The following is a 14,552-nucleotide window of genomic DNA, read 5'->3' as shown; positions in this document are numbered from 1 at the left end:
GAATTATCGCGAGACCTCCGCCCCTCCCCGAGATGCGAGGTTGACAGGTGTAAACAAACTCAGATGGAGTGGAGTCGTTGAGAGAAACAAAGTCATTAGGCAGTTGCCATGTTTCAGTTAAACAAAGAAAGTCCAACTTACGATCACAGAGGAGATCATGGACGAGATGTCCCTTACCAGTGAGAGAGCGGATGTTTAATAGAGCCAACTGATTCTGCAGCAGAGCATCCCCAGTCCCTGAGCTCCTGCTGCTGCACCCACAGGTATGTACAGCAAGCACTGATACCTTTTTAGTCGGTGGGATTGCCTTGTGATCACCTTTACTAAATATCTACAACCAATCTGATTATATCCTGTTTTTGTTTTTTTCGATGTTGAAATTAAAATCTAGTAGCAGCCTTCTCATTTCTTTGTGTTTTGTGCTGTTTTACAGGCCCACAGGGGAGGACGGCTCCAAGGCAGCTGAGGGACGGGTCCCAGGACGGGTCCCAGGACGGTCCATCGGCGCTGGAGCTGGCCATCCTGGAGTCCCTGAAGAGGCCACACCAGTCTCCAATGGAGCATTTCCTCCTTAGCCTGGTTCCTGCTCTGGAGAGCAGCTGGTCCTTTTTATTCCTGTCTCTCTGTAAATTCTTATATTTTATATATTTATGTTTAATGTTTTTCTGTTTGAGAATTTTAATATTATTTCAAATATATTTTTATAATGACTAATGTCTACTAGTTCTACTACACAGCAAATGTTGGCACACGACTTGACACATGTAGAATTTATTTCATATTATATACTAATGACAAAATATACTGATACAGTGGGATGCAGAAGTTTGGGCAACCTTGTTAATAGACATTATTTTCCTGTATAAATCGTTGGTTGTTACAATAAAAAATGTCAGTTAAATATCATACAGGAGACACACACAGTGATATTTGAGAAGTGAAAAGAAGTTTACTGGATTTACAGAAAGTGTGCAATAATTGTTTAAACAAAATCAAGCAGGTGCATCAATTTGGGCACCACAAAAAAGAAATGAAATGAATATTTAGTGTATATCAATGTGTGTGTCTCCTATATGATATGTGGGGTGCCTTTGTCTGGACGTGCTTCCCATCCAGAGCTGCACAGCACAGAGGAAAGTTCCAGCGCTCCTGGAATCCCTCTGTGATGGACCGCCAGTCTCCAGGTGAAGGCACAGCCATGAAGTCGTCCACTAGACAGTCCCAGATGGACGTCGCTGCCTGGGGGGTGATCTGGCTCACCGTGGACACACCGACTCTGTAACTGAATGCTTGGTCGTGAAGGAGTCCCCGGTGACAAGGAACCTGGACAAAATTGTTCAAAATCAGTATTATGTGTACTGCAGTTACAAAATACATTATTCAAATTCCAAAATACTTTTGTGATGTCAGATTTAAATTACAAAACATGAATCTTACATAAAACATTTTGTAATTATAAGGATAATTACAAAATGTATATTAGATAATATCTAAAACAGCTGTGTTTTGTTTTAACTTTAACATATCATAATTTGATTGGTAGCAACTTTTGCCTCTACAGTGAGCCAATCACTCATAATTCCTAAACATGTCAATCAGGTAGGAATGAAGTGAGACATTAATAGAAATAAAGAGTTGTGTGTTGACATGTAGCCCTTTCCTTGCTTAAATCATTAATATTTTTGAAAAATTAATCTGTGATAAGACAGCTTATCAAGATAGAACCATGTAACTAGAGATGAACCAAACTGTTCACAGTTTTATCTAACTCTGTTTTAATAAAGGCTGTGACCCCTGCTATAGAGTCTGACAGCTGCAGGGATTATATACAAATATTCAACTATCCCAGAATTAAACCAGGTCTAAATAAAAAGGAGTGAGTATCACTACAAAGGTTAACTCAGTGGTCCTAATGTTACAGTTTGATATCAGCAAACACCGAGCGCATACATTGATGTGACACCACAGCCATGCTATCATCGCAAACACTGATAACAGCATAAATTGAATTAAATCGGGACTTGATGAGACCTTCTGAGTATCGCTAGAAATATTATAAACAGTCGTCTCTGTACCACAGTTTGCTTTCAGTAAACACCGACAGCATTCACTGTTAGCATTGCACATCCATGTTAGCAGTGTATAAATGGATGGTTTAGCATATTAGCACAGGTATCAATAAAGGACTACCGTATTAAATACTTTTACTAACCTCAGGCAGATGGACAGGCGCTCTGCAGGTGGGATTGAGCGCCTGTAATTGGTGTCTAGGCGGGCGATGCTGGGACCGACGAGGGAAAGCAGGTCCTCAAACTGGCCGACGGTGATAGCGCTGGAATCGGCCGTCATCCAGGCACAGCTCCTGGAGCAAATGGTGAAACTCACCAAACTGCTCATGCCTCTGGAGGACCTGATGGACCCAGGTACGGCGAGGACGTCTTTTACGCTGCTGCTCTGCTCTCCACAGTACATAGAGAAGGGAGACCCTCTCTTCAAGTGCTAGCTCGACAGCTGCCATCTTGCAAAGATACCGGTCTGGCACAACTCCCTCCCACATTTCCGGTTCACACGCACGATGGATCTTTCTTGGACACGCGTTGAGACGCGAATGTGCACGCGTCAAATTAGGGGCGTTTGGGGCGTTTTGTTCGCGTCCATCGCGTTCGGTGTGAACACACCGTAAGAGCCATTGCGTTCGCGACTGACCCATCACTACAATACATGTTTTAAACTCTCTACTTTGATAAATAATGTGTTCCCGAGGAATCTCTCCGAGGCCATTGTGACATGCTTCCTCTTGTCTCAGTCTCTTGTCTCAGTCCTCTGTTGTTCCTCTGGTGTTAATTATATGTGCATTTGGGTCCTCCACATCAGCGGTCCCCAACCTTTTTTGCGCCACGGTTACAGTACCAGCCCGTGGCACGGGGGTTGGGGACCACTGCTCTACATTACAATTGATGTGCTTATCTCACAGACCTTGACAGGTTATAGATTTTCAGCCTAAGCTAAGGAAAGCCAATGAAAAAAACCCACAAAGACTACCAGAGGTACAGAAAAACCAAGAGACCTTGAAAGGGTTAAGGCCATTGTAATACTGTCACTGAGTGTACAATAGATTCAAAGGTGTGTGTGTGTGTGTGTGTGTGTGTGTGTGTGTGTGTGTGTGTGTGTGTGTGTTCATGAATGAGAAAATCTGTTCCACAGTAAATCTGTTATCCCCACAGATGGTTCCTGATGAGCTAAAGACAACAGCCAAAAAAAGCCAAGGACGGTACACTTCATGACACACACACACACACACACACTGTTTTTATTAGCATAATTAGAGCTGTAACACTGTTACATGTGACAAATGTTTAACTTAAGTTATTAGTTTATGTTCATTTTGACAATATTTGGGCCAGAGAATTGCAGAAAATATACACTCAACATCATCCTAGAAAGGATCAGAGTTACGGTGTTCAAAAAACTGTCCATCACCACTGATGACACTGCTGTTGTACACCCTGGAGACAACCCTTTACAGCTGATGTTATTAGTAGTTTTCTATTGAAAGATTTCTCAATTCTTCTTGGGTGTCAGCCAGCTACTCTACTGCAAATCCCTCCTCGCTGGAGTCTCACTGCCTACTACTTTAAGGTTAGTCCAGACTTCTGGTGTTTGTCCAGTCACCTGGTATCATGAAATTTTCCATTAAAGGCATGACAGTTTATTTGTTTGAACATAGAAGAACAAAGTTTTTGCATGGCATTTTGCACCCTGAACAATGCCCTAACCTCTACCTTGACCTTATCCTTAACCTAAGGAGCTTGTATTTGAAATATGTAGTGGTAAGTGGTAAAATACAATGAGGGTTTCTACAGACAAAAACATGGCTGTGCCATGGGCTCCCCAGTGTCACCAATTGTAGCCAACCTTTACATGGAGGAAGTGGAAAGAAAGGCTCTTGGCTCTTTTAAAGGGAGAGTACCCAGCCACTGGTACAGATAGGTGGACGACACCTGGGTCAAAATTAAAACACAAGTGGAATCCTTCACTGCGCACATTAACGCTGTGGATAAAAACGTCAAGTTCACCAGGAAAGACACAAAGGACGACTGTTTGCCTTTCCTGGACTGCGCTGTGCACATTGAAGAGAATGGCAACCTCAACATCGAAGTTTACCGGAAGCCCACACACACGGACCAGTACCTCCTCTTTGACTCCCATCACCCTCTGGAACACAAACTTGGAGTAATTAGGACCCTACACCACCGGACAGAACGTGTTCCCTCTAAGCCTGAAGGGAAAAAGAAGAAACACACACATGTAAAGGAAGCACTCAAAATATGCAGTTATCCTAATTGGGCATTTATATAGTCAGCAAAGATGCACAGAAAAGAAGATCAGACACCAGCGAGGGAGAATAAGAAAGACAAACGCAACAACATTGTCATCCCCTATGTAGCCGGTGTATCAGAGAAACTCAGGAGAGTTTTCTCCAATCACGACATCCCAGTGTACTTCAGACCCAGCAACACACTCAGACAAAAACTGGTTCACCCGAAAGACAAAACTCCAAAACACAAACTTAACAATGTAGTGTATGCTGTACAGTGGTGCGAGGAATGCCCGGACCTTGCTGCACGTCTTGATTTGCGGCTGCTTTACAACAGTCGACTGTGGTAGTACACTCTAGTGGGAGGGGCTACGAGCTCACATGGCTTGTAGCTGTGCCGGAGAGCAATCTCAGGTGAGCTATTTATATCTGCAGTAGCCTTAAAGGACTATTGTTTGTTCTCTTGCCAGTGGACTACTTTTCTTCCGGTTGTAGAAGAACTGACACACGTCCGCATTCAGTGCCATACACTTTCTTTATTTTGCTGGCCAGCTATCACGATTGTTTTCTCACAGACAATACAAAGACATTTTAGTTATTGCCAAATAGACCCTCTCTGATCACGGACTGAGGAAGTTGAAGTAGCTGTGCCGGAGAGCAATCTCGGGTGAGCTAGTCGGGAATATTTACATCTGAGAAAAGACTCTCTCAGTAATATATTCACATATATTGATGCAAATATTTCTTTTTTTCCTCTTTTCTTCTTCTCTTGGTTTACATTGCATTCCAAGGGACTGTAAGTTGTTCAAGTTGTAAACATTTGCACTTAGAGTTTGTTAAGTTTTATTTGATGTATCAGTGTCAAGCTGATGTCTAAGAGGGTGTGGTAGGGACATATGCGCTGCAGTCCAATTCTTTAAAGCATTAAATAAATTGTCCTCTGTTGTTATCCACATTGTTTCGATCATTCTTTGGTGAGTGGACATATTGGTTACATTTCTGTTATGCTAACATAGCTGTGTAGCTAGCGATCACATAGCACATCATTATATACCAGCTAGCCCAACTTCAGTAACCCTACAAACGTCACTGCTGTTTAGTTTTCTGTCTTCATTTATGTTAGAGGTGATACCAATGCTGTGTGTTTTAATTTATTCAGAAATCTGTCAGTCAGAACATGCTATATCATGTTTAGGTGGAAACCAGCGTGCTAACTTCCTGCTAACTTCTAACTCCGTTAAATGTAATACATTCTGTTTACATGGATGCCTGGATGTTAAACTTAATTGTTACACCTGGTAAAGCAGCAGCGCTGATCATTTTATTAAAGATGAAAGAATTTACACAGTTTTTAACTTTCAGTGATGCCGCAGATTTTGTTTAACTTTGGGACCTGAAGCAGAGTTTTGCCCCAAAAATGGCTAATGGAGTCAGACATAAAGACCAGAAAGGGCAGTTAGGGCAGTAGACTTCCTGGCTAATAATGATACAGACCAATACAGCAAGAAAACGAGTAGGATTCATTACAGAAAGAAAAGACCATAAATAGCAATCCTTAAACCAGGGGTGCCCAATCCCGGTCCTCGAGAGCTACCGTCCTGCAGCTTTTAGATGCATCCTTGTTCCCACACACCCGAATCAAATGAATGGCTTGTTATCAGGCCTTTGCCAAACATGATGGCATGCTGAAGAGGTAATCAAACCATTTTATTCAGCTGTGTTGGAGTAGGGATGCATCTAAAAGCTGCAGGATAGTAGCTCTTGAGGACTGGGATTGGGCAGCCCTGCCTTAAACAATTAACATTATATTACAAATCACATATAACAACATCTGCAGTGGCCACCGCAAACTAACCAGATTGTGGATTGAACCAAGAACTTTCTTGCTGTTAGACAAGAGCACTAACCACCACGCCAACAAGCTGTCAATCCAGGATTAACAAAAGTAGGAAAGCTAGGAAAGTCGTCCTTCATGGCCCACCATATCCCAGAATTCCTAGCACGGCCCAGCCAATTCCAGTTTCCAACAATGGTGGCTGGTTTTTAATAACACTCTTATTGCTCTTTCTTTCTTTCTTTCTGGGTCACAAAATGAACTTTTAACATATTTTCGAGCGAGAATGTAGCTGTGTAAACTTCAAATATCTGCACGGTTTATCAAGACATCACATATTTGTAAGAGTGCTCCGATGTTGTCGGAGATGACTGTTACTCGCCAGCTCGATAGCTACTCTGGAGCTCGAGGGTAACTAGAGCCACCAAGAAAAGCAAACTCCTGGTACATCATTTTAAGATGACCACGGTCTTTCGCTACTCAGGTTAAATATATAAATACTCAGGTAATATATAAGTCACTTACATAAACTAAAAATGTTGTTGATTGGCTGTTTCTATGTTTTATTTGTCCCTGAGTAAATTGGTATGGCTGAGATTAGATTAGATTAGATAAAGTCAAACTTTTAAATACACTTAGTCATTGAGGGCTAGCAGGAGGGACTATGCGCTTACCTGCTGCTCCTTGGCAGGTAGCTCCATGCCCTCCTGGGTTTTAATTGCACCTTAGAACACATATGCATCAACACTACAATGAGCGGGTGGAGGGAGGTTTGGAGTCTTCTCCCACCCCCATTCTCTGCGGCCTGCTGGAGCGGGAGGGCTAGTAGGAGGAGTTGGCCGTCCGACTGCGGTCTGGGGTGTGGGGCCTCCCTGCTACTGCGGAGTCGGGGTGGTCTGCCTCTCCCCACCGCAGGGAAAAGGGTAACACCACCTGGGTCTGGGTGCAATTCCCCCCTCCAGGGGCAAGGGTACCTAGACCCGGTTCGTAGAGTACGCTTGGGGAGTGTGATTGTGTGTACAGCGTCTCTTTATGTCTGTCTCCATGTTGGTTGAGTGTGGAGTGAGTGCATATGAGAGCATGAGGGTGGGAATGGATGTTTGTGTCTGTGTGTGCCTGTATGTCTGTGTCTATATGTCAGGTTGGGTATCAGACGCCACCTCTCTGGGGACACCTCAGGCCCTCCAAGGTTTGGAGGCCTATCTCCACCCACCACCACTTCCCCTGCCGGTGGCGGACTCCCTCAGGTGTCGGTGTGTTGGTGGTTCTTTGTGTCTGGGGGTGGGCGTCCGGGTACACACCGGCTCACTCCTTGGCGGCCGCTTGTCGGGGCCTGGGGCCTGGGGCTCGCTCGGGCCCCTTTGGAGGTGGGGTGCCCCCGGCCTCTCGGCCTGGGGCTCGGTCACTCAGGCACAGCTGGGGGCCGGCGGAGCTCACGGGCGCGTCACTGCAACTCCCCCTGACTTCTGCTCCGCGGCTGCTGGGCGAGCCCTCATCTGGGACTCTCCTCAGCTCTTACTGGAACAGTGGCGCGGCTGCCCCTCTGTTGGTCTTCCATGGTCTCTTGTGTTCTGGGGGCCTCTGGATGTCTGGAGTTTTGATCTCCTCCATACCCGCTTCACACCCTGGAGGACGGGGCTGTGGCCCCCCCACACTCCCTAGCAGATCATTACATGGAGAAACCTTTGGAATGCAAGCATGCTGATCCACACAGGTATGCACACATGGGTATTCACAGACGCGGACTAAAGCTTTCTTGGCTGCTGCCTCAAAGCACACTGTGCGCTGTCTATCTTGCGTGCTGCACAATATCGTTTATTATTTAGTAAATATTGATATCTATGACTAGCTAGTTTATTGTGATGGTGCTTTGTTTTCTCTATTATTATGTTGCTCTTTGTTGTTTGCTGTCTCCTCTGTTTGTTTTTTTTGTTTTTTTTGTTTTTTTTCTCCATACAGGTGACCCAGGAGTTCTTTTTTTTTTTTCTCTCTCTTCCCCCCCCTTCTCACCATCTCTTCTCCCCTTTGGTTTTCTTTCTTTCTCTCCCCCTCTTTCTCTCATTCATTCCCCCTGTCCTATTTATTAAAAAAAAAAAAAAAAAAAATGACAAAGGATGAACTGAAGCTCTGCCATCACGTAATGTCGCATACTGCTGTTTCTGATGTCATTTAAAAAAAAAAAAAAAAAAAAAAAAGATAAAGTCAAACTTTATTAAGTATAGGTATTCTGTGGCTCGTTGGTCTAGGCGTATAATTCTCGCTTATGGTGCAAGAGGTCCTTGCTTCAAATCCCCGACGAGCCCCCTAAACATGACGAGCTTTCAGCTTCATGGAATCCTTTGGCAAGTTACATTGCTTCTGGGGCATTGTGCTATCACCATGGAAACTCTAAAGATCGAGCTGAGTCAAGTTAAGCCAAGCTACACTGTAAAAAAGATCCGTATATTTAACAGTGAAAGACAGTAAAAACACAACAGGAAAAACCTGTTAACTATAAAACAGTTTAAAACTGTTGATTTGATGTGAAATTGCCGTAAATAAAGAAATGTAAAAAAACCGTAATATGTACATTATTTCTCTGAAAAAAATACATAAACCTACTGTAAATCACTCTTGCATAGTTTTTTTAACGGAAGATTCCAATAAAGTTTAGAACAGGCAAACACAATTTTTTTTACATTTATTTATTGAAAAAAATACAGGTTTTAATTGCTGAATGTAAGCATGGTTGTGCTGGTAATGGATACATGCTGTAATATGACTTTGTGATTTTTGCATTAATTTCACATAATAATAATAATGGATTAGATAGCGGTTTTCAAGAAGCCCAAAGCACTTTACATTAAATCCATTCTTGATTCATAGCACATTTAATACAGCATATTCATATAACAGGTACATATGTCCCAAGATCTTTATACTAGAAATGTATTAGGGCAATTTTTGGATGTAGTTTTTGTAAAGAATATGGGATGTAGCTGTTAAATCTACATTCTGTTGAACTCAATAAACCATGAGTTTAAAATGTAAAAGCTAACAACTACTTGAGAGACCTACAGCTAATGATAGACATACTATATTATTGAGTGAATTCATATAATCCCAAAAGTGTTAAAACAATAATCTGTTGTCTGTTCTATTTATTCATAGTTAATTATCATATGAAGAAAAAAGATTTTAAAAGCACCTCCTCCCAAAACTAGGCGTTTTCCCCTGACGTTTAGAGCACCGTTTCACATCAAGGCGCCTGATTTCAAACGGGCCAATCAGCGCACTGCGTCAGGCTCCACCGCAGATAACGTCTGTACAGCTCCACACAAGTTTTGCTTTGGACTACGGCAGCACGCTATCGTCATTTTCGTGGACTTGTTTCTCATTTTTTTTAATTTAACGTCTGCCACAGCTCGTCTTCAGTCACTACGGTAAGAAAATAATCCTACTTGGTTTATTTATCGACAGCATTGTGTTGTAGGCAGTGAAGGCGCAAATGATAAATTTACGTTAGCTTTAGCTCGTTTCTAGCATTAGCGTTAGCTACATCAGGCTGAAAAGAGCCTTGCAAAACCAGCAGTGCGCGTTTTGAGACGTGTTTTGGAGACGGGTGTATTAATGGAAACCGTCTAATTAGTATAGCTATATTTGAATGCTTTGTCTAAATGCGGCCTGGATTTTCCCGCCTTGTTTGACATCCGGCTGAAGCTTTAAGTTAGCTAGCCTCGCAGCTGTGTCATATTGATTATGTATTTTTGCAGCATATGTGGAGAATCGGTTCAGTCCGTGAAAGCTTATGTTTTGCATTGCAGACTGCATCGTAATGAACCCCGGTGTATTTTTAAATGTGTTGAAGTAAGTTGTAAGCAGGTATTTTCTGGATATGCTGCTTTAAAGTCTCACTTCTACCGCCACCACACTGGTACCGCAACTGTTTCTCAGAATGCTACCTTAATGGGTTTGAATTGCACTGTCTCACTTTGTGAATGCCAGTGTGAGGGAACCAAAGCTTTGATTGCTCACTTACAGGAACACATAGAAGAGGGACGGCATGTAACTCGTCCAGTGAGAGGATGCCAAAGTGAGTTCTCTGTAAAATCTACATTTACCTCCCATATGTCTAGAAAACACAAACGTTAGGAAAATGTGATTTGTGGTTTAAACAAAGATACTCAGAGTCCATCTACAAGTGCCACCATGCAGAAAGGTGCCAGTGTATCAGATATAGAAGACCCTGGTATGGATGGGTCTAATTTCAGTGACCTGTATCTCAGAAATGTATGTATGTTTTACATTAAACTACAGGGACAGCATCTTCTGCCAGCATCTACCATTCAAACCATTGTTGAAGAAATACAAAATATACATGAATTGGGACAGATGTATACATTGAATAGACTAAGGTCACTTCTAAAAGATATGTCAGTTTCAGATGAAGACATAAAAATCTGTGACACAGTAAAACAATCTGACTTGTTCTCAGCTTGTCACACAGGGCCCATGAGAACTGCTTATTCAAGAGTTCAGTGCTTTAAAGATGTGTTCAAGTATGTTGAACCCAGAAAAGTGTTTTTGGGCAGGGACGAGAACAGGATGGAGAGATTTTCCTATTATGTTCCTCTGCTAAATATTTTGAAGGGCATGCTGGAATCAAGTTTTTGGCAAGGTCTCATATCAGTGAATCCTAATAATGTTTCAAGACCAGATGTTCTCAGGGACTGTTGTGATGGTAACGTGTTTCTGTCAAACAAATTTTTTCAGGAAAATCCACATTGCCTCAAGCTGGTTCTATACCAGGATGCATTTGAAGTGGTGAACCCACTTGGTTCTGCCAAAAAGAAGCACAAGGTTTTGGCTGTGTACTTCTCTCTACTCAACATCCCACTAACACCCTTCATCATTGTTTGCGGTAAGCTGAAAGAGCAAAATTCAACGTTTTTTTTTTTCTGTTGTAACTGCCACGTTCTTGTACTCTTGGCTTGTTTAGTTTCATGTTCTGTTGCTTCCTCACTAATACACTGGATAACACAACCATATAAGTTCAACTAGTAACATAACTCATCCTATGATCCATGTAACAAGTATCTCTGTATTTGTATATATGACTGACATTAAAGCTCTTGTTATTACATTTTTTAATTTGTTGTTGTTGTTGTGTTAATTCTCAGGTTCCTCCTGCTTCGCTGCTGAGACATTCATGTTGAGCATTGACAAGAAGACTGTCAACGACCGCATCACAACCTTCACCTCTGCTATCTGCCTAATGTTTGGCAGTTACTGCTGCTTTAACATACACTACCCTGTAGAACTACGATCAACACTGGAGTTCCTTCAACGGTAAAATTTATTTTATTATGGATTTATTTTTGTGCTTTTCAAACTTGGCCATTTGATATCCCACCTCAGGTTGTTAATTTCCTCAATCTCTCTCGCCCTTTTTTCATGAAGGTGTTTCTTTTCCATAAATCCAGAGAGAGGCACCAAGGTTGAATCCAAGAAGAAAAAAGTGTTCTCAGTCAATCCCAGAGTCCTCACTCTCATCTCAGACATTGCTGACCATGAGTGGATCTAGTCCTACCCCTCTTGTTTGAGACAGTGATAAAGGTATACTATGTTACATACTCTACAGATGTTCTGTTTTTGAAACAATTGTTACATTTCTGATTGTGAGTGGGAAGTTTAACAATGTGAAGTTTTACTAGACACAATTTGTAAAAGTACATGGTCTACTTTTGATTCACTGTTTTATATCTGAAAAATGTATCTGGTAAAAATGTGGTAAACCTGTGATTTTGTTTCTTGGATTTTAATTTTCTCAGTTTTAAAGATATTTGTATTCCAATAGTGTAAAAGTATGCTGCATGTACATTAGGGCTGCCACGATTTGTCGACTAGTCACGATTACGTCGACTATCAAAATCGTCGACGACTGATTTAATAGTCGACGCGTCGTTTGAAACTTTGTAAGATCACAAAAGACGCAGGAATAAGTGGCAGGATTTAAGAGTGTAATAACGGACTGAAACAGAAGATGGCAGCATTGCATGTACAAGGATGTCAGCTACCGTTAAACCCCGAAGAAGAAGAAGAAGAAGCAGCTGTGTCCCAGAATTCATAGCGCGGCCCAGCGCAGTTTCCAACAATGGCGGCAGCTAGTTAGTTTTAATGTTACTCTTATTCTTCTTTCTGGGTCACAAAATAAACGTTTAACATATTTTCAGGCGAGAATGTAGCTGTGTAAACCTCAAATATCTGCTCAGTTTATCAGGACACCACATATTTTCAAAAGCGCTCCGACGTTTTCGGAGACGTCTGTTACCCACTAGCTCGTTAGCGAGCCGGGGGCTAGGCTCACTAGCGCCGTGAGAACACCGGACTCCCCACAAATCGTTTTCAAACCCACCGCTGTCTTTCGCTACTCAGGTTAAATATATATGAGTCACTTAGATAACTTAAAATGTTATTGTTTGGCTTTTTTTTTTTTTTTTAGTATTTTATTTGTTCCTGAGTAAATCGGTTTGGCTGAGATTAAAGTTATAGTTTTTGCACAGCTGAATAAACGTCAAGCAGACAGCTGATTATCAGAAGTGTGAGATGCTCCAGAATATACTCCAGTGTCCTGTTATAGTTTAGATAGCAAGGAATTTATTAAACTTCACCGAAACAATCTGCAAATTTCATAAAAATTTAACAAACTATCATCTTGTCTTTACTTTTAGTGAGCACATACCTTAAACACTTAAAGCTGTAAGCTAATGATAGTTATATAAGAGCAGATGCTGCTGGTGCAATAAGCTGTAGTTTTACGTCTAATGGATGATGATCTGATTAGTCGACTAATCGCAAAAATAATCGGTGACTAGTCGACTATCAAAATAATCGTTTGTGGCAGCCCTAATGTACATTGCTGGCATTTTCAGGTTTACTGCTCAGTTCTGTGTGCAAAATATGTGGGTGTAAACTTGTTCCTGTAGTTTCTTCAATTCAGATTTTCTTTCAATTATAGAAAAAATCTTTAATTCTCTATATTTGTATTTGGGTAATTTGAAAAGTCAAGATTCTACGTGTACTGACATTTATGTAGTGAGAACAGCACCAAAACACTTAAAGGTGTCTGAATTGTCTGCTAAAGGTAATGTGAAGTATAATGTGTGCTCAACTTACAACACTGGTTTTGCACAGTTTGACAGAACTTGTAAGAATTCTGTGATTTCTCACTGTTACTGTCATGGAGATAACTAGTAACTATTTGTGATTTGTTGAGTACAAATGTAAATGTTTGATGTTCAAAACATCAAAGATGTTAAATAAAATACTTTTTTGGAAATTTAAGGTGGACATTTTTGTGTTACATTTAGTAATTTGAATAAAATCATGGTTTGTGTATTAAGCTTACAGAGTAGAACACTTAAGAACACTCTAGTCTAAAAACGGTTACAGAATAAAATTGTATTTTTTGATAGTTAATTTTACAGGGAAAAAATGTTGTGTTTTCTGGCACAAACTTTATTTTATATGTTATTTTCATGTTAATTCTAGGGAAAAACATTATTTTTTTCTTCAAGTTAAAACATTTTCTTCTACGGTAAAATATTGACCCTAGCACTGTTTTTAACCGTAAAATCAACAATAACAATACCTTGTTACCGTTAAAGAAGAAAATGTTTCACCCGTAATTTTACAGTAGATTTCTGGCAACCACAGCTGCCAGCGTTTTACCGTAAAATCTACAGGTTTTTTTTTACAGTGTAGGTGGGTGCTAGTGGAAAAGGGCTATTGGAGAGCACAAAGTCTTATCGAAATTGAGGTAAAGACATTACGCTACATATGTGAAGGTCTCATAATGGTTTCACCTGAAACATCTGCTGATATTTACCCACGCCTTTTTTCCACCCTTGGCTCATGTGATGCGTTTCATAGTTGGTCAACGACCCTGGTAAAGACAACCCGCTCTGGGTTTTAAATACCTGGGACTCTCCAACGTTTAGTTTTAGATCTAACGAAGGTTCTCAGAGGAGAGGTGAAAGGTCTTCAAGGCACTTAGAGAATTCCAGCTGCTTTCTTTCAAAGCTCATCAGACTACCATGACGTGGATGACTGGGAACCCTTTTTTCTCATTCACTGTGTGCAGTCCCTCTGGAGTCATCGCTGTTGGAGCTTGTCAGTAGCAAAGTCCTGAAGGTACAAAAATGAATACTGAAGAGAGCTTAACACCATTCCTGCTTGAATTTGAAGGCCGATTTAAGTCTATCCTTTCAGAGTTGCAGACTTGAACGCAGGCCTCCTGTGGCTCGTTGGTCTAGGCATATGATTCTCGCTTAAGGTGCGAGAGGTCCCGGGTTCAAATCCCGGACGAGCCCCCTTAAAATCACAAGCTCTAAGCTTCATGGAATTCTTTGGTAAGACACA

General features: G+C 41.4%; 1 protein-coding gene and 1 non-coding gene across 2 annotated transcripts; both read left to right on the top strand.

The window, feature by feature from the left end:
* Positions 1-10,898: 10,898 nt before the first annotated feature.
* LOC146688505 (uncharacterized) lies at positions 10,899-13,476 on the top strand (the record flags this gene model as incomplete). Its single annotated transcript, XM_085440433.1, has 3 exons — positions 10,899-11,052; positions 11,312-11,480; positions 11,592-13,476. Coding segments are annotated over 3 exons (447 nt in total), but the record flags the coding sequence as incomplete, so codon positions are not given.
* Positions 13,477-14,431: 955 nt separating this feature from the next.
* On the top strand, positions 14,432-14,503 carry trnal-aag (transfer RNA leucine (anticodon AAG)). Its single transcript has one exon. It is a non-coding gene; the product is annotated as a tRNA-Leu (tRNA).
* The last annotated feature ends 49 nt before the right edge of the window (positions 14,504-14,552 follow it).

This window comes from Copadichromis virginalis, linkage group LG18 (assembly GCF_057382275.1).
Source record: "Copadichromis virginalis isolate Kocher_CV1m ecotype Utaka linkage group LG18, C_Virginalis_male_GT1.1, whole genome shotgun sequence".
Classification (NCBI taxonomy): Eukaryota; Metazoa; Chordata; class Actinopteri; order Cichliformes; family Cichlidae; genus Copadichromis; species Copadichromis virginalis.
This window is presented reverse-complemented; position numbering and strand designations above follow the sequence as displayed.